Source organism: Apteryx mantelli, chromosome 13 (assembly GCF_036417845.1).
Source record: "Apteryx mantelli isolate bAptMan1 chromosome 13, bAptMan1.hap1, whole genome shotgun sequence".
Classification (NCBI taxonomy): Eukaryota; Metazoa; Chordata; class Aves; order Apterygiformes; family Apterygidae; genus Apteryx; species Apteryx mantelli.
This window is the reverse complement of record NC_089990.1, coordinates 16,775,091-16,798,636: the sequence shown is the minus strand read 5'-3', so window position 1 is coordinate 16,798,636 and position 23,546 is coordinate 16,775,091. Positions and strand designations below refer to the sequence as shown.

The window sequence follows — 23,546 nt, the reverse complement described above, 5'->3', positions numbered from 1 at the left end:
CCCGTCCAACTCTTCATCAGCAACATCATGTGTTTCTCTAGTCAGACCATTAAACCAGGAGGTGCAAGGCCCACAGACCAGAAGCATGTCATTGCCGGGCCAGTGAATCGCAGAATTAAGGCACTAGCAGAGTCCAGCGCATCCTCCAGCTGCCGAGCAAAGGGAAAGAGTTTGCAGCACGTCCATACCGGAGAGCTGACAGATCTGCTCGCACACAAAGTGAGAGGAAGAAAATTCAGTACCTGTTGCTGCAGGGAGACCCTCTAAAGGGCCTGCCTAGATAACTCGCTCCACTCTCTAGCCGTGAGCTTTGCACGGGAATTGGCCTGGAAAAGAGCCAAGCTCCTGCTGTGCATAAGCTGCAATTCTGGTGGATTTTTCCAAAGGAGAAGACACTATAAAGTCAGTCTTACTTAACTTCACAAGTAGGTGCTTTTAGTGGGAGTGGAAGTTTCCTTCCATCAGTGCAGACCCGCAAATGTTTTTGTGTATTTTGGGCCAGGGGAGCAAGGAGAGCCTGACAGCGTCTTGCAGCCAAATGTTAACACGTGCTGGAGGCCGGAGCCCAGCTGCTGAACACAGAGCCCAGCCCTTCGTTCAGCAGGCGAGATGCACGGCGCGCTCCTGTGAGTCGGCGTGCTGCGCGTGGAGCTGCAAAGTCGCTGAAATCTGGCTGTGCGTCTGAGCATGGCCTTAGTGCTTGGACCTGGCTTTTCCCCACCCAATTTTAACACTGGAGCAGGAGCCGCCGCAGGAGCGGAGCCGCTCGGCCGCGGCAGGTCGGGGTCGCCCTCCGCGGCGATGCCTGTCCCTCTCCAGCTCCCGGGCAGCCTCCCAGCGTCAGCACCGCAGTTAAGCGCCAGAAGCACACGCAGGGCTTCGTCGCTTGGATCACGTCCCAAACAAGAGGTCATTTGATTCAATAAACTCTCCCCAGGAAGTTTAAACGTGCCAAGGCCCAGACTTCATTTGAGGTAGTTTCTTCTTCCCCGGAGCATGTTCTTCAGATGACTGACAGCACTGAGGGGCTCCTGCGGCAGAGCTGCAGCTCTCCGGATCCGCGGCCGGCTCGGTCAGTGCCGGGGTCTCCCCGTTCCTCCTGCCTGCTCTTTCTGGCCCAGGGCCGCGCACCCGCGGCAGCCGGGGGAGCGAGCAGCATCCTGCAGACGGCTCCATCTCTGCAGCACGCTCTCGTTAGCGGCCGCGGCCTCTTGGAGGGTGCTCCAGCAGGCAGCCTGCTGCGACGCCGTCGGTCCTCCCCCTAAAGGCAGCGTTTGCCCCCCGGCGTTTGCCACGGCGTGGCGTCCGGACGCCCTGCTCAGCTCCCGCGCGCTGGCGGAGCGACGGGGCCAGACCAGCTGCCGCGCGCGAGCTGCCGTTTCCCGCGGGCGCTGCCGCCCTCCTGCGCCCGCGCGGCAGGGCGCGGAGCCGGGGCAGGAGCGGAGAGCCCGTCCCAGGGCTGGGGCGCCGACAGCATCCCGCGGCTCCGGGCAGCGCCCTCGCGGAGCCGCCGGCGGGGCGATGCTGGGTTTAACGTTCTCTCCTCTCCTGTCGTAGACTTCGATTTGGCCGATTTCTTTGACACCCCCCTGGAGACGACAACCAAACCAGCAAAGCCGACTGCTAAGCCCTACCCGAAGAAGCCAGGTACTGTGCTGCGCCCTCGTGTCCTAGGGTGGCGTGCAGGCACGCTGCCCTTTTTCGGGTCTGAAAGAGGGGAAATGCTCCCAAAGGAAGCCAGGGGAAGCTTTGCCTCGCCGCTGAGGCAGCAGTCCTGGCGGCGGGGCGGTCGCGATTTGGCGCTGGCAGACGAGCTCCGGCGTGTTCTGCGTTAGCGGTGTAGGAGGTTTCCACGTTCCCACCTCCAGCCGTCACACTGCCCTGACGGCGCTGGCCGAGGAGCCGCTTGAGGCTGCCGCCTCTGTCCGTGCGGCGACAAGGCTGGCGCTAGCTTGAAGCAGTGCTCCGCGTCTTCCTCTCTGCACCTCGGGCTGGCACGCTTCCTGCTCCGGCGGTGTCGCAGGGTGCTGCCGAGCGGCGTCTGTGAACGATTTCTAACCAGAACGGAGTCTTTCCGGTTCCTAGGCGGGATATTGAGTTGTGCAGAGCATCCAATCCTTGAACGTCTTTCCGGCAGTGCGCGGTCCCGCTCCCACTCGCTGTGGGGGGAAGGGGCAGCCCAGCAGGCATCGCGCTGGATTTCGGTTGGAGACAGATCCAGGTTGTCCCAGTCTAAAATTCAAGCAACGTTTCACGTGCCGATCTCTGCCGCGGGCCGGTGGTGCCGCAGCACAGCCCATCCTGGGGGAGGGAGGGAGGCTGGTTCCCCCTCTCAGCTCCCGCTGGCTCATTTTGTTCTCTTTTCCCCCGGTTCAGACAACAGCCTGTGGGATGTCGTCCGCACCACCACAACCAAGCGGCCAAAAACTACGAGGGCCCCCACCAGACACAACCCAGGTGAGCGGCCCGGCCTTGGGGAGCTGCTGTGCCTCCTGGAGCGCTTTGCTGCCTGCTCGGGCAGGGCTTTGGGAAAGGGCACTGTTCTTTCTCCGCTCCCACACTTAAAAAAATCAATCTCATACTAGAATAAACTTATTTAGAAGCTACAGAAAGTTGAGAAATTTGGGTTGGCTCGGTTCCATTTTTTTTAGCTCCCGTTCAGCGAGAGCAGTAAAAAGCCGCTCTGCGAGCGTCGAACTCGGCATACCAACCGTGCGTTTCGCAGCAAAAAATACCCCTAAGCAATCAAGCAGCAGCCTGTCGCAATCAGAGCGTGAGCCCTGCAGAAAGCACTTCCTTCCCCTTTAAGGCGTCCTCCCCCCGTCCTCCCACTCGCCGGGCACTCGGAGTTGCCGGCTTTGCTCTGACCTTTTCTATCCTGCTTGATTTATATGATTGCCTGGCGGTTGATCCGCTACGTGAGACGATTTCTGCAGGAAGAACATGACATTTGTCACAACAGCAGCGTGAGAGCACGAAACGGAATGAGTTTGGAACGCCTCCCGCGGTACTGGGTGGTGAGACCGGGAAATGTCTATATCGGTGCCCCCCTCTCTTTCAGTGACGCTTTTCCCTGGCGAAGTTGAGCGTTTCCCTGATTAAGTTTGCCAGAGTTAGGAAGCTTCCTGACCCGTGGCCAGGATGACTAACCGGTGCGTTATTCTACAGCAAAGGATCCTATGGATTTCGACTTGGCCGATGCCATCGACAAGAACGACGGGAAAGGCGGGGAGAGCCCGAACATAAGGCCAGGTGAAGGTATGTCGCTCTGCCCCTCGCCCCAGGTTTCCCTGCTCGAGACCCAAATCTGGTGCCAGCGGCGCTTTCCCTCGGGGCGCGTGGAGGATCCTCCCCAGTCCCTGCGGGTTTCCTTGCCAGAGGCCAGCTCCTTTCCGCTCCGCATCGAGCCGCTGCCTGCCACCAGCGGCTCCGCACCGCGCCGGCCCCACGGCCCGCCTGCCCCGTCCGCGGCCCCGCTCTGCCCCTCAGCCCCGGCGCCCCGCGCGGGCGTTTCTGCACTTCTGCGCACGGATTTCTCAGGCCACTTCTGCCCCATGAAGCCGCGGCAGTTCTGCCGAGCTCCCCCTTACCCACCGGCAGCTATTAAACGGAGCGCGTACGCATCGGGGTTCGCAGTCATTGCCAAGACGTAAGTCTAGAGCAGTCTTAACTCCTGGCATAACGTACACTGTGGGCTGAGCCTGACTGGGCTGGGAGGCTTTTTTTCCATCCTTAAAATACTCGAGTGAATGAATCACTTGTCTGCAGTGATCACTCCCTTGAGCACTGGAGTTAGAAAACAGACTTTGCACAGCTAGTTTATTGGTGTTGAGATGGCCGTATACCCTGCTCACGGGTAATTAATAGTCCAATATTTTATTAGATTGTCCTAACTAGGTGACTTCTCTGCACTCTGATATTTTGGGCTTGTTGATGTTTCAGACTTCTGCAGGAAAGGTTTAAGGGCTGAACTGTTGGAAGGTGGCACCCAGCTCAAACCAGGAAGGTGGCACCCATCTCGACGTGGCAGTCAGCATAGGCGCATTTCCCCAGTGTCACCACACCTTGCTTTTTTTGACCTCTGCAGGTTCTGGGGTGTTGTGCGTGTTGGTGTTTTGTTTTGTACTCTTATTACTAAGCCCATAAAGCTGCTTTCTGTGGTAAATTGGCAAGTAAGGAATTCTGTTTTGGGCTCAGAAAGCGAAGGTGACCCAACCTGAGGTGGACAGGTAAGGAGTCTTTGCTGGCTCCTACCTGTATCTCTTCTCCTCTCCAAATCTCAGCTTTCTGGCGCACACATTGCTACGCCCCGAACGCCGGCTCAGGCAGAAGCCAAGGCATGCAGCAGCACCACTAGCTCTGCCATCAGCTCCCAGACCCTTGTTTCTCTATTGCTGTCCTGCGTGAATCCGGCGCTCTCACGGTGACCGTGCCCGAGGTGCTCGTCCAGCCTCGAGACCGTGTGGAAACGCGCGAGCGCTCGCCCCCCTCTCCCGCCCCAGTGAGGAGGAGAGGCGTCCCGGCAGGCTCCCCGCGACGGCGGGCGCGGGGCGGCCGGGGGCCCCGTCCCACCACCCTGTGCATGCGGCTCCCCCGCTTCTCCTCCGCTCCCGCTGCGCACGGGGCCACGCAGGCTCACGAGCCCCTAAATGCGTCAGTCAAAAACATAGGAGTATTGAAACTTTGATTCAAAGATGTTTCTTTCAGGCCAGACTTCAAGTCAATTATTACCTTTTTTATGAGCTTGAAAGAAAATAAGTTGGGGTTAAACATTTTGTAATTTCAAGAGAGCTGGAACCGGTTATTGACCTGTCTCCGTCCCCCGCCGGGGACGAGGAGCCGGCTGACGTAGTGGTTTGGACGCACGCGCGAGAGCCCGGCCCTCGGCCTCAGCTCTGCCCGCGGAGCTGCGGAACCGGCGCCGTCCCTGCTGCCCAGGGAGCTTTATTATGACTCTTTAAAATAGCCAGAATACTTTAAAGAAAGTAGCCGAGTGAGCGCAGCCGACTGCCTTCCTGGGGGGAGGCGTTCCTCCCCGCGGTGCCAGCGTGCGGGCGGCCGCCCCGTGCCGGCCACGCGTCCTCAGAGGCGACCCGCCGCCCAGCCGGCCCCGAACCCCTGCGAGATCCTGCCCCGCGTCTTTGGCCACGTGGGAACCAGCACGCAGTTTTCGGGTCCCTCTCGCCCCCAGCAAGCCCCCTGGTTTTCCTGTCCGTTACGCTGGCTGTTTTCTAGCTGGTTCTGGTTGTATTTGCCCATGCCTCCGCGTGGCCATTTCGCCCCCACCGCTATGAATACTTCTGCGGTCACCAGCGGGGGGGGTAAAATAAAATGAGAAAGGAAGGGGTTTACTACAAGGCACCGAAGGCACACAGGTAAGGCGGTGGCACCGAACGGGGGCTGTGCTCGCTCCCCGCCCTCGCGCCGTGCGCGGCCGCCGGGCTCGGAGGAGGGTGACGCTGCGTGAGGCTGGCTCGGGCGGCCGCCGGCGGGGCGCTCGGTGGGCGCGGGCGGGCGGCGGGGCGGCAAGCAAGGGCCTCCTCCGGGCCTGCACGTCTGGCTGGGTTTTGTCCCGCGGCCGCTCCCGGGGCCCGGCGCTGCACCAGGCTGGGGAGCGCCGGGGGAGCGGGGCCGCCGTCGCGCGACCCGGCAGGCAGGTTTTAGCAGCCCCAGCGCCAGGGCTTATGCACAGCGCGTCCAGCTGATCTGGCTTTATTCTTTTTTAAAAACCAGCATTTTCCGATGACGACCTGGCCGGGGTGGTGGATGGAGGCTACAGCCCCGACAAGAAGAAGGGTAGGTGCTCGGTCTGCGTGCCGCTGGGGCGCCGGGGCCTGGCCGGGGGAGGCGGGACATTGGCAGACCCCCGGGACCGCGCGCGGCGGCTCCCCCGTCCCCTGTCACGGCGGGGAGGCCCCAAAACGCCACCGTGGCCGGCGTCAGCGAGAGGACGGCTGGGGACGCGCCTCCATCCCCACCACGTGCTGCGGGACGGGGACCCACGCGCTGAGGTTGCCTGACACTGAGGCTACTCGTTTTGAAAAAAGCTCAGTCAGCTAGGAAATAAAACAAGAAAACCTAGTTTGCTCGCTTAACCGCAGGACATTTGTTTGTTTTAGCGGTCACTTTTCAAACAGAAGTCACCGTATCGGCTAAATGCCGGGAAATCACAGCAGAGCACTCGCCTCCCAGGCGGGACGGCGCGTGCGGGGAGAGGAGTTTCTCCAACAGTGTCCGGCTTCCAACGGGGCCAGGAGGACAAGTCATTTCTGGCCCCCGTGGCCACAGCGTGTCAGCAGGTCGAGGTGTTTGGTTTTGGCTCCTGGAGGCGCCACAGCCCTGGTTCTCGGAGTGGCGGGTCCCACGTCCCTGGTTGACACTGACCGCCCCAAAGACTGACACCCGTCCCCGTGCGCAGTGACGCATCAAAAGCCTTCGGTTGCTTCTTGTGATCTGACCACCAGTGGTTAGAGACAAGGAGGGGAAAACAACAACAGTTGTGTAAGACCATGCGTTTGCGAGGCTCCACAGCATTAAATATTAAAAGCAGTCAAGTTAAACAGAAGAGCACCGCAAGCCCAATCAACATCTAATGAATCACTGTGCTGAGGACAACCCGCACTGGAGACATTAATGCAGTGCTGACCTCCCTCCATAAATTCAGGATTTAAGTGACTTGTTAAGAGCTACAGCTTGCAGCAGGAACTGTTTTTCCTTCCCAACTCAGTTCCTCCAGGGAAGGCGATTTTAAAACAGCCTTTGCACTAAGTCAAGGCTCCCCAGCCCGGCGGAGCTTTGCCAGTCGCTCCCCTCCGACAGGGCACGCGTGCCGTGCGAGCCTGTGCGACAACATTTCATTCACCTGCTTGACGCGCCGGGAGCGGCACAGAAGGGAGGCGAGTCGCTACCCCTGCAGAGGCTTCCCCGAACGCTTCCAGCACACACAGTAAAGGGCAAAGGCCATCGCCAAACCCCGTCACGGCCCCGGTCCTCGGAGCGAGGAGGGACGTGGCCAGGCAGCCGCCCTGCGGGTTTCGCCCCATGGAGCTGGTGCCGCCTGCTCTTTGCGGGCGTGGAGCTGCGCTGCGTCCCCCGCGGCGCTGCTGCTCCCGCTCCCGGTGCGCGGCTGCAGGCTCCGCTCCTTGCGGCTGCGGGCTCCCAGGCTGCGGCGCCCGCTCCGCGTTGGGGCGCTCGGGGGGGCCGGGGCCGCCGCAGCGTGCCCGGGTGCCGGAGCGCGGGCGCTGCCGGGCGGCCTCGCCGCAGCCCTGACGCACGCGTGTCTTGCAGGTGCCGGCGGCAGCACGGAGGGCGACCGCGAGGCAGGTAGGTGGCGCGGGCCTGGGCCAGCGCCCGGGGCGCGGGGGACCAGTGCCCATCCAGGGAGCGGGCGCGCGGATGCACAGCCCCCTTCCCTTCCCTTCCCTCCCTTGCAGGCAGCGTGGCGGAGACGGGGACGATCGCCGGCGTAGCCAGTGCCCTCGCCATGGCGCTCATCGGCGCCGTCTCCAGCTACATCTCCTACCAGCAGAAGAAGTTCTGCTTCAGCATCCAGCGTAAGCGGCCCCATCCCCATCCCCATCCCCATGGCCCTGCGGGGCGCCAACCCCGGGAAGGGGGAACCTCCGGGGGCCGCGGGAGGGCTGAGCCGTCGCCCCTCCACGGGCACCTCTGACCAGCCCTGCCCTTCGCTGGGGAGGAGGAGGAGGAGGAGGAGGCAGCAGGGAAACCCTTCCCACCCCGCGCAGGGTTTCGGTGCAGGGCAGCGCGCACCCTTTGCCCCCCCCAAACAGCTGCTTTCGTTTTCTAGCCTGAAGACAGGGATAAAGAGTTGGGCTTCAAATGCAAACGCTTCCCATGTGGCGCTGGCAGAGGAGCCCCTCTTCGCCCGCGGCGGCGGCCCGAGCTGCTAGGACTCCCCTCAGGCTAAGCACCCGCCTGCCCCCACGCTCTTGCTAACCGGCGACGCGGGCCCCGGGATCCCGCCGCCTTCCCGAGGCCCAGCACCCCCCGCTCCCGCACGGGAGCGTGGCGTAGCCGAAAGCCAAAACACCGCCGCAAAGCAGGGCGAGGATGGGAGAACCAAACATCTCAGCAAAGGATAACAAAAAAGGCAAAACCCAAACATTTCAGTAAGAGGTAAAAACTCACCAGGGAGCAGAGAGGGAGCGCAGCAGGGGCCTCCGGAGCGGCATCCACCCTGCCGAGCGGAGCCGAGCAGAGCCGAGCGGAGCGGCTGCAGCTGTGGCCGGCCACGCGGGCAGGTGCAGCCACTGCAATCAATCAGGCGCAGCCCCGTCGCCTTCCGTCCCGGGAAGCAGCCTTGGTGCAGGCTGCCCCGCCAAAGGCTCCGTTTAACCGTTGCAGGGAGATGGCACGCACAGCGGGGAGGAGGGTTCATGGTAACCAGGCGAGGTTTGGTGGCCGGAGCTGCCCGAGGAGCAGCTCCTGCGTGGCCCGGACGCGTCGGCGGGATGCCGGGTGTCCCAAAGGACCAGACCCCCCCGTCCTGCCGCCACGCGGAGGCAAAGCTGGGGTTAAGGGAGGCGCCGTGGCACCGGTGCCCTGTGCGGGTCGGCACCCGCAGCTGCAGAAGGGCCTTCTTAAATTAATCGAGTGAAATCTCTTGGGAGGCTCCTTTGCTCTGGGGGAAGGGTGCTTCGGGGGCTGGAAACTTGTGCTGAAATGGTGTTATTTTCCCAGTTGCGCCTGAAACAAACAGGAGCATTTTGGTAAATTAGATCAGCAGGAAAAGTCAAATGAATGTGATAGAATGAAACACCCTTGTATATATCCCCCCACTTAAATGTTATTTTGGCAAGAATAAATAATTAAAAAAAAAAGAGTAAGGGCTTTGATGAGGGGAAAGCTGAGAGACACAAAGCCCCAGAAAGGCGGCAGGAAATTAAAGTTAATTATAAAGGAGGATTAATTTAAGCCATCAGACATGGCATGCTGGGCTAATGTCAGGCCTTAGATGCATTGCAATGCATGACAGAAATGTGAGAGCCGTCAGCCACTGCAAAAGTGGCTTTTTATTGAAAAACAGAAATTGCATTTGGTGATATCCCAGCAAAACACATGTCTTGGGGGGGGGGGGGGGGGCAGCGGTGCTGTGCAGTGACCATTGCTGGAAGCACAGAGGAGCCGCCTGGGCTGGTTTTTCCGCGGCCGTCCTTCCGCAGCTGCGGGTTTGCAAGCTCCGTTCCCATTTTTGATCCTCTTTTGACTGGAGCAATTCCTGGTTCTTCTGAAAGTTGCAGTCAAAGCCACCTTGTAGTCTCTGTCCCGCTCTCCTTCCTAGTGCCCGCTCCTCCCGCACCCTGACTTTGACTTGCTTGATGGGTCAGGACAGCAGCTAAAAGCCGATCCTGACGTGGCCGTGCCAGGAGGAAGCCGGCCTCGCGAGAGCCCTTTCCCGGGGCGCTGGTGCTGTCTGAAGGGGCGCCCCGTCGAAATCAGCAGTGCGCAGCCCCCCGGCACTGCTCTGCTGGCTGAAACAGCCCTGCAAACGCCTCGGGGGAAAAAAGTTGCAAAATCACAGCTAGCAGTGTGAGGAAGGGCACTGCGGGATTGCACCCCCTGCCCCGCTCTGCTTGGTGCTGATCGCTGACACCCCCAAGCGTGGGGCAGAGCCTGCGCGAGCGCCAGCGGGTTCGGTGGCTCGCGGGCACTGCGGGTTTGGCCGCCCCTGGTCAGCGCAGCGCCCCGTCGGCCCTCGCTGCCTCCCTTCCAGCCTGGCACGCCGTGCGCCTAGAAGGACGAGCTGATTCCTGCCCCCTTGGCCTTGATTGCACTTGTTGCAAACATTGGAAACTTCTTTGCATTTAAATAACAGACTTACTCAGGCTTTGACACCCCACTGGGATGCTGCTTCATCAACACAGCCTTGCTCTAAACTGCTTCTTACAGCTATGCATAATTTAGCTTTTAATGAGAAATGTACTGTATATGCATGCTTCGAAGCAGCCCCTCTGCACAGCCGTCCCATCCGGACAGCGCCCCTATTCCGCGCAGCTCCAGCTAGCTGAGCCTTCTTCGTACAGTGATTAGTCTTGCTGCCTCGCACAATAAAGATGAGGCAAGAGAATCAGAAAAAAGGGATGCTGCTTGAAGCTGTGCCTTGTAAGCAAGCCTCTGTGGTCATGTCAAAATCCAGCAATGCTTTCTCAGCATTGTATATGGCTTACTGATGTTTCTATACTGTTGCTAATACAGAGGAGTTTGCAAAAAAGGCATCTTAGCTTTCACAGAAGATATGGCCATTACTAGAATTTTTCAGGCATCAAGGCAAACCATTTTTACTTTCTACCCTCCCATCTCACTCTTTATTGTTACTTCCTAGAGGGACTTAACGCAGAATACGTGAAAGGAGAAAACATGGAAGCGGTTGTGAGCGAAGAACCTCAAGGTGAGAGCTTTGCATCCTGTAACCTTATGCCTCTAGCCACAAAAGCGGCTTTACTGAAGGACTTGCTTAAATTCACTCACGCTGTACTGAGCTGCAGTGTCTCTTTGATGGCAACACCACTTAGGTTTGGCTGCAGCTTTTTATGAAACTCCCACTACAATGTTTCCCCCCGCTTACTGTACACAGAGAAAAACTCTGCATTAAGAGACCAAGGATCTAATTCTGCAAACAGTGGCAGTTAGTATTTAGCTGTCATGTTTTCAGCCATCAAAAGTGTGTTTACAGGAAAAGCATGATCCTGCTTTTAGTGACAGATAATCAAGGCTGATGTAAAGGCTTTTCTAAAGTCACATACATCCTCCCAGCATTAGGCACCCACTGCTTGCAGTTTAGCTCCGTTGTATGCTATTGTATTCATGATCCTTTTTTTCCTCCCCCAGTTAAATATTCAGTACTGGAAAAACAGTCAGCAGAACCACCAAAACAAGACAGCGCGAAGCTCTGAAGCATGACCTGGGGCTAGAAGAGAACCAGGCAGCAGCAAACATGGAGATCTCACATGCTTGTAATTTAGCTTTTTATTTAATTTGAACCCAAAGCTATTTAATGTATACTAAGGCTTGAACTGGCTTCTCACTGCTATAGGCTTTAGGGTTAGAACGGTAGTATGTGTTTATTTTTTGTAAAGATTTCTGTGTTTACATTGAAGTAATATTGTAGGTATGATTTCAAGTTGTATGCAAAACAACCGAAGGTGCTTCAGTAGTCTTCAACTATCAGTTAATGGCCAAGGTCTTTTCCAAGGAGCAGAAGAACTTACAGGGGTGAGGACAGTGAAGTGCCTGTAAATAGCAATCCAAAGCAAACCATGCAAAACCCTTTGTGAATCACAGAATCACTGAGGTTGGAAGGGACCTCTGGAGATCATCTAGTCCAACCCCCCTGCTCAAGCAGGGTCACCTAGAGCACGTTGCACAGGATTTCGTCCAGGCGGGTTTTGAATATCTCCAGAGAAGGAGACTCCACAACCTCTCGGGGCAACCTGTTCCAGTGCTCTGTCACCCTCACAGTGAAGAAGTTTCTCCTCATGTTCAGATGGAAGTGTCTGTGTTTCAGTTTGTGCCCATTGCCTCGCGTTCTGTCGCTGGGCACCACTGAAAAGAGTCTGGTCCCATCCTCCCTGCACCCTCCCTTCAGATACTTGTACACGTTGATAAGATCTCCTCTCAGCCTTCTCTTCTCCAGGCTAAACAGGCCCAGCTCTCCCAGCCTTTCCTCATAAGAGAGATGCTCCAGTCCCCTAATCATCTTTGTAATCACCTCCACCCGACTTCAGCCATCTGCTACAGGCACATAATTTCCAATGGCAGTGATGAAAACTGCACATTTACTGAGGGTAGATTGTGATCCTTAGAACAGCTACACCTAAAAATAAAGTGCCTATGGGGAGGTCCTCAGGTAGGGCCTCAGGCTGAGACAGGTGACACCCTGCTCTTTAGTCGCTCACAACCACACAGCACTGGGCTTCTAACCAAATAAAAGGAAGGACCTGATTTTCATCCCAAATCATAAATACAGGTAATAGCAGTGCATGCAGTGTTCATTTTTGGCAAATACCATTTGAATGCATGGCTATGCTAGAGGTCAGAATGGAGTCGAAGTTACAAAGTGATATAGTTTGTCTACGTCATCAGTGAGGTACTTATATTGTCATTGAAATGAATGAAAACTGTGTGTGCTTCCAAGGACAGATTCAGATCTCATTCGTACCAGAGCAAATTACAGATTTAACCCAAAAGAAAATAAAGAGCACACCAGTTGAGACCTGTAACACTCACTGCCACAAGAGAAGTCAAGCTCGGCAAGATGCAGCCCCCCCACCTCCTCCTCCAAGCATTCCCACAACTATTGCGAACACTCACTGTCACCTTAGGCAGAAAAGGGATATAAAGCCTTGTCCTTTGGGACACCAGCTAACCTTTAGAAAAGGCAGAATTTCCTAAGAGGAGGGATTTTCCATCCCTGTCCTCTGTGGGGTTCCTCCAGCGGCCTGGGAAGCGCACGGCCATGAGCGTTGTCAGCAGGACGCTGCACCGTCGCCAGGAGAGCCCGCCGGCCCCGGGCGGGTGGTCCTGCACCCCTGTTCGACATTACGACCTGACCTTTGCTGCAACAGTTGTGCTTTTACTTTAACTCCCTCCCCATCTCTTTTTTATTGATGCTAAAATGTGGACACTGCTACTTACCAATACATTTTCCCAAATCAGGAAATGCTTAAAAAAATGCTTTAAAGTAAGGGGAAATTCACTTTACCTAGTGTAAGAGGTACTCTGTGTTTATATATAAACCTGAAATGTCTGCATTTTTGTAATGTTTTGCGAAAACATATATTGTGTGAATGCGGATAAAAAAAAGTGTTTTCTGTTTGATGTACAAATTCACAGCTTTCATGTAGACATGACTTACACAAGGCCTTGCCAGTAGGTGAATAAGCCTAGGAGCATTTCTGTCTAACAGCTCCATTTGAAAGGAAATTGCCTAGTAACTTTACAAGTATTTTGCAATAGCTGCACAATTCTTTAGGTTGTTTTTCACACTTGCATTTTCAAAGCTTTTACACTAGCTCTAACAGAACAACTACAGCATTTTATAACAGAGACAAGTTTTAAGGATATATGGTGCCTCTCACATATTTGGAAAACTTGGGCCAATACTGCTATTAATTACTGCTACTTTGTTCTGTGAATGGATTTGGATTAGAAAACAAAGCATTTAACTACTGGTTTCTCGAGACTGGAAACAGAAGAAATAGGTATGTAATACAGAACATATGTTTGCTTACTCTAGAGTAGGATTTTTATGAAGGGGGAGATGTGGGTTGTAGAATTCTGATCATCACGTGCAAGAGTTCAGACGCCGATGAAGCCACGCTCCTGGGGCTGGGTAACTGCGTCTCTGAACACTGGAGCCTGTTCTTCTTTCTTAGCCAAATGTATTTGATAGCTGTGGCACAAAAGCATTTTTAGCAAATAATTGTAGATAAAATGTTACAACATGGCATTGATAAACACTAGGAGTCATATTCCCTGGGTAGATCAAGTGAATGTAATTCCATTTCTCTTTTTGCTGATGAGAGAATGTTTTTTGCAGATGTAGATCATCAATTTTGTGGCATTTCTGTTACTGCACGGTGCACTGCCTGCTTGTCTCGTGGACAGTGCAGTGGAGTGTTCAGGATTGCTCAAGTCTACAGCACTTACCCCTCCTGTGGGAAAGGGTTAAACTACAACATATAGGCAGCATGCAGGTAACTCACAATATTGCTGTTTTTCAAAAAAGAGAAAAAAAAAGTTTCACTGAGAAAAATACCAGTTTTTAGAACTCAGAAGTAGACTGCACTGAAGATGCTCCTTTCCCCAAGGTCTTTTCTGTAACTTTGGTGAATACTTATGCCTTAATGTAATTTCTAGGTATAGCGTGAGGAAAAATGTAAATGCCCAGTGAAAGGGAGCACTTTTTCAAAGTTTACAGTAACAGAATTCAAGATTTCTTTCTCCAAGATTTCTAATGGGAAAATATTGACAAATACTGCAGTAAAAAAAATTAAACCCAGTCTTCTCTTCAAAACAACTGGGCAAAAACCTAAGGCTTCATGTGCTAAATGTCAGTTAAGGCTCAATTGTTTTTTTATTGCAGTTTGTCTCCTTCTCCCTGTGAACTGTCTGCTCAGTCTCTGAAAAATGGGGAGTTTATACTTTGCACCATCTGTATTTCAGGCATTATAGCAACTGAGAGGGTTCACTTGTATTTTCCTTGTAATAACACAAGTTCTGAAACAACTGATACAGCATTCACTTCTCTAACTACCTTCATTTAATTAGTATTTATTATCTTTAAATCTGGATATGGAATTTTAAAAAGTCTTGCACTTATATTCTGTATACATGGTGTGAATTTTCTCATCCTGTATAAAAAAAGACAATAAAACACTGGAAAACTAGGATTTTTTTTATTAGTCCAAAAGTACAGATAAAGCTGTCCTGAGAGCTTACGTACCACCTGTTCTGTGGCTCTTACTTATAACACACCTCACTTCTTCAGATTAACTAACACTATTTTTAATGAAAAAATTTCAGGAACAGGTTTTTCTATTATATAGAATTGATAAGCACTTAACCAGCTCTTTTGCTGTTGCTTATTAGATGAATTACTCACATTTTCCTTTGGCCATACTGTAGTAGTTTCTTCATTTTAGAATACTATGACATTAGATTCTTCATTTCAGAATACTGTGACATTAATTTCAGATTTTTGGGGGGCACTATAGGTTCAGCCATTTTCGTGCAACCCCATTAAGGAACCCTTACAAGTGCTATATTGTCAGTCTTTACTCATTTATTGTCATAAAAGTGGAGTTAGTCCATGAGACCATTTCAAATTCTGAAAAATTAAAATGAGTAGACAGGCTTGGCCCTTAAAATTTGCTTCTGCAACAAATGAGCTTCAGGAACAAATGAAGTTCAAAAACAAGCGAAGTTCAGAAACAACAGTACTGTGAAATTAGAGACTCATGTCTTTACAGTGAAATCTTCATTTAAAAGCAAGACATATTGTTTACTAATGCAGAAGTGATCTATACCAAATAAAGGTTTAATATTATGCTGTGACAAGACAGATTTGTTTTGCTAATGTGCATGCAAGGATCATGGGGGTAAAAATCAGAATTTGACTACCATTTAAAAACAACAAATAAAACAGACTTGACTAGTAAAGACATTCTGGGTTTGTTTGTTTTTGGTGGGTGGGGGGACTGCATTTTGGAAGTAAATTACAAAAGGGTGGAGCAGGTCCTCTGTATATATAAAAACCTCTAAAATACACTAAAACCTTCATATAAAAAAAACAAGCTGTGGACTTTGTGAGAAAAAAGTATTGTGAAAACATTTAATGGTAAAAACAAAGTACACAAACACACACTCGTCAAGTCACTAACCAACTACAATCTACCTATTATACTACATACCCATCTACACTCAGTATGGTTATTTTTTGGTCCAGTTCACTGCCATAGGTTTTCTGCAGGTTTTCTTTGTATTTTCATGTCTAGTGGATGAATTTCCCATGCAATGCAAACTAAGTTTTTGGCCTTAGCTCCTGCAGAGCTTAGTCTCACCGTCAAAAGTGTTTTTTTATTTCAAACTACCTAGTTCTGACTCATGTTTCTTGTAGAAATAAAATTCTTTCTTCCCAACCGCCCAATATCTGGCACTCAGGAGATCTCTGATATGATATCCGCTTACTTCAGATGTAATCTGTCAGCAAATGGACATTCCTTTCTTTGCATTTTAACATAAGAAGAAAGTTTGCCTTGCCTGGGGAATACGCCACATTGCCCACTTTACCCTCTGCTGTGGGGCTCAATCCTCATGAATGGGATATTTTGATCCCTTACTTCCAGCTCTTAGAGAACTAGCCATTCTTGGAATTATTAAATACAGCATATGAATTAGCACAGCTTTTCTTGAAAAAAAGAAATGAAACACTTCCTGTTTAAAGCTTTAACCCCTTGAGAGGAAGGCTGCCTAAGCAATTATATGGGAGGGAGGGAAAGAAACAAAAGCAGGCAGATAAGACTGTTTATCAGCTTTAAAAGCCTTCTTCCACTTCTATTAAACAAAAAAAACAACTTCTATCTGCAAAGGAGGAAAAGGTGTAATTCAGCTTTGAAACATGACTAAATGGCAATGCATCTGATGCTGATGATTCAATCAGCTTACTTTACAAGCAAAAAATGGCTTCATTAGTTACCCAAGGCTTCAGAGCGTTCTAGGATCCTGGATTGAAGTTGTTCCCCCTCCCACATATCACTTACAGTAAGAAAATCCTACAGGTCAAATTTAGCTGCCTGCTGTCTGTGCACATTCCCTTTACCTCGTTAGAGTCAAAACCAAAAACCAAAGCAAAAGGAGATCCCACTATTCAATTACAAGTTAATAGTTCTGTTCAAGGTACATCAGACAAGGGACAGGGTTCTGCTCTCTCCTCAACCACTTCAATCCTGTCTTATTAAAAAAATAAAAAATAATGACACAATTTTTAAATCAGTAAGATAAAAATCTGAATATCAGGAAGCAGACCTGGCACAAAAAGAGCATATTAGTCATCTCTTCTGGACAGAACTATGCATTAACTAGCACATATAAGAGCTCTATAATATCTTTGAAAACTACCATGCTAAGTATATAAAAAAAATCCACTATGCTTATAAATATTATAGTAAGACACCCTCCCCCCCCCCATTCTATCCCTTCGAATCAGAGAAGGATCCCTGAGCTATGTCGGAACTTGTGGATACACAGGCAGTCAGTTGAAATAAGCAGTAGTTTTCTTTGCAAAATTGAATCCTCAGATATTAGCTCTAGGAATCTTAAATTTTTTAAATCTCAGAGTGCCCAAGCTAATCCAATCATCCCCTTCTAATAATTTTGGAGGATATATGTTGTGATTATTAGCACTAATAAAGAGAAAAACTTCAAATGACTTTCTTCAGCACTGCATTTTAGAGATAATGTGCTTTACTTCAATATACAGTTAAAATGTCAAGGAAATCTGAAGTATGGAAGAGTTTCATTCAGTACCAGCTCAACATATACTGAGCATGTAAAATTCACTGCTGGCATACTGTTTAACAGATTTTTTTTTTTTTTTTTTTAAACAGAAAACATCTTTCATCTATTTATTAAAAGCTTGAGGCTGATAAAAACTGCACCATTGCAAGCTCTCCTTAAGCTTTATTCTTACAGGTGAATATCTATTATAAAACGCAATTATTTAACTATAATAAAAAAGACATATTGAAATACTATGCACTGCACGGTAAACTTATAAGACTGGATATAGCACTTCTGCCTTTCCACTTGACAGCTGTAAAAGTGCTCAGCAGCTCACCTTACTCATTAACTATATACCAGTTACATGAATGCAGAAAATCAAGACAGCGCATGGCTCTGTCTCATATTAAGAGCAAATGGGCAGTAATAAATGACTGCTCGCAGACAGTAAGAACCACATCAGCATACAGAACCAATTGATTCTTAAGAATGGGACTTAATTCCTGCCAGCAGAACTTGCAGCAATACAAGAGCAAGTCAAAAAGCAGAGCTGCAGTATTTAAATGGCCTAAGGAGAAGAAGCAGATTCTCAAGAAACACAGGAGAAAACAAACGAAGGGAAATTTTAAGCGTGCACCACTTCTGAGCCTTCCAAGAAGGCAACTGAACAATGTTTTAAAAGGTTGGATGTTACTCAGAACAGTAATCAAATCTCTCTGATATTAATATATTTCAGGGAGTTGAAAGAAAGTAGAGGATGTATATTTTATATGAAAATACAGATTAAGTTATTCACTTTACAGAAAAATGCTGGCAGCAATTTACAAAACAAAGCCAACAGGCTTTATTTCAAGAAAACCAATTAAGATGATATTATTTAAAAACTTTGTCAAACAAAGTCATTACAAGTTAAGGTCTTCAAAAGAATCTGAATAGGCAGGATCCATTTTCTGAACTTATAGCTTAAAAACATGGACGTATGCATATGTTTAACATCACATACACATGTACATAAATGGACACAGCATTACATTTTATGTGTACACTTTAAAACAAAACACGCTTAGCAAAATGTGGAGCTATACAGACTATACAATTTACACAGATGGGTGTCATTCCAACCCAAAATATTACCATTCACTAGAAAATGAGCTTTACTTTGTACAAGACCTTGACATGATTACGTTTACCCCTTACTCAGGAGGCTAAAACCGAACAATAAGCTAAATAGTCAAAAAACTTTATTTAAACTTGTACAAAAAGCATTAAAAAACCTAAAATTCATGCTTTACCAAATATATTACATCATACAAGACAGTGTGGCGTAGTTGACAAATCCAGTTTAACTTCATCCACTTTTAATGGCATATTTAGTGAAAACATATAACTGACTTCACGGGAAAACATTTAATTTAAAATCAATTTCCAAGTGCACCAATTACCTAAAAAAAAAAAAGGGGGGGGGGTACCGAGTGAAATAAAGAGCTCCCATTCAGAAGAACATTCAGTGTTCTGCTTAAGTGTAAGCACCACGTGGCATTTCATCCGAGTCTCTCAACCAGGCATGATACCCTAGATAGCTTGAGAGGAATTTTTCTGTCTGACAGATGGATTCCTTTTTAGGATGGTTAAATTGTTAGTTGCTCAAAACAAAGTTAATTTCACAATTGGTGATTTAGCTAGTCAAAACACACGTGGGAACTGCCAACAAGAAAATACATCACATCTATTGAAGCTCTTTTTGGCCTCATCATGATAATACCAGACACAGTAAGGCATGTAGATCATAGCAATTGTAAGTCACAGTTCTTTTGGGATGGGAAAAACATTCCACTCTCCTCTCTGTATTACCTGACATCAATTGTTTTACATGGCTTTTGTTATACATCACACAGAGGTGTGCACTGGTGTGGCTGAATGGGAAGGAGAAGAACCTCTATCAGAGGAGGAGGAAATAGATCGGGTAGCAGCTTCCCGCTGCAAATCTTCAACCTTCTTCTGAAGTTCGGTCCGGATGGCAAGTAGTTCTTTAAGATTTTGATGGATTGGAACCTGTTGGAAGAAGAAAAAAAGGCTACTTTGACCATAATAATGAGTTATCTTCTTAAGTAACAGTTCCGCTGTTTTCTTCAGAAACAAGAGATCCAACACCTGTGAATTTCATTATATCAATATTCAGGAAGAACGTTTCTTCAGTCATCTGAAAGTTCAGCAAACTTTAACAACACAGTTGGCAGAAAATCTATTCAAAAGACTGTGTGCAAATTGACTTGATGGGATACCAAATTATTCCAATAAATGTACTGCTATCCCTTGCTATCAAAATCACTTTCAGTTGAATTTAAAATATCTTCCCTAGGAATTTTTCCCTCCTGCCTGCTGGGACAGAATTTGTTATGTAAAAAGAGTTTACAGAGCTGGCATTCAGCGTTTTGGTCAAGACAATGAAAAGGATAACGTCATCCAGATTAATCTCTATGGATTTAGTCTGAGGAGCTCCTGTCTAGGCAAATTTTAGAAATACAGTTACAGAGGTTATGATCAGGTCTGGTAGTGCAATCCCGATTAGACTTCCTTCTTAATGCACTGGCCTAGACAACCAATGAACAGCGAGGAGACTGTCTCTGTTCCCGCCAGCTGTTTTAGATCCGTACGGAGCATGTTGATACATTTCTCACCAGGCACCTTTCCAAGACACTGACCCCTTCCAGTTTGGGATTTGCAGTCAGGCTTTGTCAGTGGCAGAAGTGCAGCAGCCAAGTGTACTGTGCTTGTGGGGACCACCCAGACACATGCTCCGAGAAGCCTTTTGCAGAAGTGGATCCTACAGGTTTCTGCCTCTGTTTCAGCGCGTGGCCTGAAAAACACCAGCACCTTTGGCCAAGGGTCTTTACTAGAGTTCTAAAGGGCATTTTTCACTCTCGCCTGGAGTGTTCAAATATATCAGGCCAAAGGAAGACCCAACTCCCACTGTTTTTTGCAGCTGGATCTGTTACCTCAGACAAGCATAGAGAGACCTCTCCTTCTTCCAAATGCCAGAGAACAGCCAAAAGAGTTTGACTGCCAACTGCTTTTAATTTACTTTATTCTTCAAACTCTGAATTGTTTAGAACTTTTGGAAAGAATAAGATGGGTAAAGAATTTAACTGGGCTGGCAAGACAATCGTGGAGAAATGCAGAAATGGGAAACCTAAGGGTTACTAGACATGAAGTCATTTATTTATACCTGACGCCTCTGGAATGCCAGGCTCAAGAAAACTGCACTTACCCATCATCGCTTCCTACTCCTCAAAAGTGATTACAGGGCTGGCCTGCACATCTAAGCATGAAATTCTTACACGGCGCTATGAAACAGACAGTGTTTCCTCTTGCCATCAATGCACAACTGAGTCACAATTTACCTTTTCATGAATTCAGACTTTTTAAAGAAAGTTCATCAAAAATCCATCCACCAGATTTTGATATTTTCAAAATCTAACACTCATGTTTTTGAAATAGAAAAATCCCATTTTGTTTCTAAATTTACTTGAATTTTAACTTGAAAGAATAAAATAGTACCAGTTTATTTAGGTGAAGTGAAACATTTTTTGACCCTGTACTTTTTTCTAGCTTTGTGGTTTAGCCCATGAACAGAAACTTCAGTCCATTCATAAAGCTCTACCTCCAGTACCCTGGGAGTCATCAATTCATCCAGCATACCACCTATGGCACTTTTAAAAGCATAACTTTATGTCTTCAGAAGAACTATCACTGCACACCACTATGTATGACCCTGGAGTCCTGCAATCTTATTCAGTATGCGTCATACAAGGTTTTTTGCAAGTGAGGCCACAAGACCAAAGAAAACGGCCTCCTCCACGAATCAAACACAAACCACCTCCTACAGAAAGTTAATCTCATTTTCCAGAGGGGGTCTACAGAAAATATATACACCTATGAACATATCAAAACTGAGCCCAGTGATGAAGTTTCTCTGAGATGCTGTAATACATACTATGGAGAATTCATATTTCAGTGAAGACCAAGAGTTTCTTCTGGAATTAGCACTGTCCATCCTCTTCCTCCCCCCTGCCCCTTTCCGTCCCCCCTTTCCGCAAGTAAAGATCCCCTCCTCCTACACTGCCACTGCAGAGCTCTTATTTATGAAGACATTTTCCTGGAACACTAAGGTCTATAACAGAATGATTTAGCCATTGGTATCATTAGTCACGCAAGCCTTGGGTCACAGGAGATTTGTACACCTGATTTCTGAACAGCTTAATCATCATTCAGCATAACAGGCCAATTTCTCTTAGACACCTTGCAACAATATATTATCCAGTGTGTTCCACTGCACGCTACTCAAACACTCGTGAAAAGCAGCATCATACAACTGGCTTTGGGGGAATTCACTACTGCATAAAAGATGCTGCAGAACCAGCATGCTGTGTATAGTGCTTAAAGAAGGAAGAGAGTGGCTGCACTCCTGCATCCCCCCAGAACCAAATTCAGGAAACCGCATGTTCAAAATTTTCATGAAAGTGCTGTTCTCCCAATGCTTCTGTCTCAAAGAACAGAATCACCTTAAAATAAATTATCTAAGCAACAATAACGACATTTACAAAGGGGGTGCATATTCCTGTCACACAAAACATTAAGGTTGAAAAATAAATAACATTTATTTTATAAATTAAAATAAAACAAAAAAAAAGTTTCCTAATGGATGTTCTATACTTTCACCTTACGTCAAGAAACACATTTATTTCTGCAGCACCCTAATGCGGTACAGAAGCACTAAGACTCCACTTTGACAGGGAACTGAAGAAAGCACCTCCTAATTTTGGACACCTTGGATCTCAAACCGTTTTAAGAGAGCGCTTAAGAATTCTGCAGTTCAGCCTCCTGGGTATCAAGCAGGATACAGCTAAACAAGGAGCACACACAGTGTGACCTGCCTTATAATAGAGGAATCTTGTGGCAAAGGCACGGAGAAAGTCCATTTCTCTAGAGCAGCATTCTGCTCTCCCACCCGCAGGACAATCCTTCTTTTTTCTGCAGCCTTGCTCCCTGCAACCTACTGCTTCCAAATTTGGCACGAAATGAGGTTTAGATTCTACAGACAACAGCATTCTTCAAGACTCAACCTAGACCACCCCCAAAAAAGCCACCTCATAAAATGAGTAAGATGGGCTCTGCAGAAAATAATGCATTATTGGGATTTAATAATATATAGCAACCATATCAAGAGACAAACTGATTTCTATCATTTCCTAATTTTCTAGTGCTTAACTTTGCAACTTCAGTTATGCTATTATTACACTCTGTATGAAACTTAAAGGAATTATTTTCTCAGATTATATTCCAAGGGCTGAACTGAAACCAAAGACCTCCAACACTTGGAGCATTATTCACTCCTAGTTCCTATTCCTAGGTCACAGCTCTCTCGGACTCCTTATCAGATCCCACCCTCCCTTTCTAATCCCATTTACTCTCATTCCTTGAGAATTCACTGAGGTTGTTCCAATCTCAGCCCTCCAAAATGGATGAATTTCTTCCAGGATATGAACAGGCACATTTCTGAAAGGTGACCTCTCTCGCTAAAATTTCAAGTCTGCCCCAGAGATGGAATATGAAAGAAAAACAACCTCCCCAACAAAAAGAAATCAACAGTATCAATATTTTGATATGGGAAAACACTTATCTTAGTCTAACTCCCATAAGCATCTGAGACTTTTTGGACGAAGCTTTACAAAAGCAATTCAGACACACGCACTTGGTGACTCAATACAAATCCCTAAAGTTTGGCAAAGGTGTAAGCAAGACAACACAGGCTTTTTTATATAATGGAAGAAAACGGTCATCTTTTAAAAGTCTGTGCTAGATGTAAACACTGCAAAACAGTTCTACATAAATATCATCATGTCATTTTATATGGTAGTGTAAACATGAATGATTTTCTATGGTTAAGTTTTTCAAAGGAAAAGATCCTTTGTTGTTTGGCATTTAACATAGCATCACGTGCACACAGAGTATCGTGTGGATAAACAATGGTATAAAACAATGAAATTGCAAAAACAGATTTCACACACTAAACTTCAGGTACATTCTTTACTGTCCTGAAATAACATGTCAAATTCAATCTAGAGAAATCTTTAGCACTTTTAGAATATTTTTGAACAGCTAACAACATCTCTGTTTATTAGTGACAGAAGAATTATATACTCGTGGTATAAGACAAAGCTGATATAGAAAACTGAAAGATGTAAAAATATAAGTTCTTACAAAAAAAAGCAGCATGGCACAAGGAGCTGCACTTTTCCCCATATATCTTAAGTCCTTCCACTGTAATTTCCCTTTCCTGAGAAAGCCAGCAAATTCAAACATGAAAGAATGAAAAGATAAATAATGGTGCTAGAGGGAAAAGGGGGGAAAAAAGCAGAATAAATCCTCAATCTCAAGTCGCATGTAATTTTTTGAAATGAAACAGTTAAGAGAACAACTAAAACTAGAATTATGCACTTCCCACTATCTTGGAGGGGAGCAGGAAG

General features: G+C 48.2%; 2 protein-coding genes across 5 annotated transcripts in view; one reads left to right on the top strand and one right to left on the bottom strand.

The window, feature by feature from the left end:
* Positions 1–15,180, top strand: part of CD99L2 (CD99 molecule like 2) — a 40,967-nt gene extending 25,787 nt beyond the window's left edge. The window contains exons 4-11 of the mRNA XM_067304200.1: positions 1,558–1,647; positions 2,377–2,457; positions 3,169–3,258; positions 5,734–5,796; positions 7,288–7,323; positions 7,434–7,553; positions 10,343–10,408; positions 10,849–15,180. Of these exons, the coding sequence (XP_067160301.1) occupies positions 1,558–1,647; positions 2,377–2,457; positions 3,169–3,258; positions 5,734–5,796; positions 7,288–7,323; positions 7,434–7,553; positions 10,343–10,408; positions 10,849–10,913 (611 nt within the window). The 3' untranslated portion in view covers positions 10,914–15,180. The remainder of the gene's footprint in view (positions 1–1,557; positions 1,648–2,376; positions 2,458–3,168; positions 3,259–5,733; positions 5,797–7,287; positions 7,324–7,433; positions 7,554–10,342; positions 10,409–10,848) is intronic.
* A 2,659-nt stretch (positions 15,181–17,839) lies between these two features.
* MTMR1 (myotubularin related protein 1) overlaps positions 17,840–23,546 on the bottom strand; it is a 39,644-nt gene continuing 33,937 nt past the window's right edge. For all 4 annotated transcript variants that reach the window (XM_067304195.1, XM_067304198.1, XM_067304197.1 and 1 more), the window contains one exon: positions 17,840–19,071. In XM_067304195.1, the coding sequence (XP_067160296.1) occupies positions 18,907–19,071 (165 nt within the window). In that variant the 3' untranslated portion in view covers positions 17,840–18,906. The remainder of the gene's footprint in view (positions 19,072–23,546) is intronic.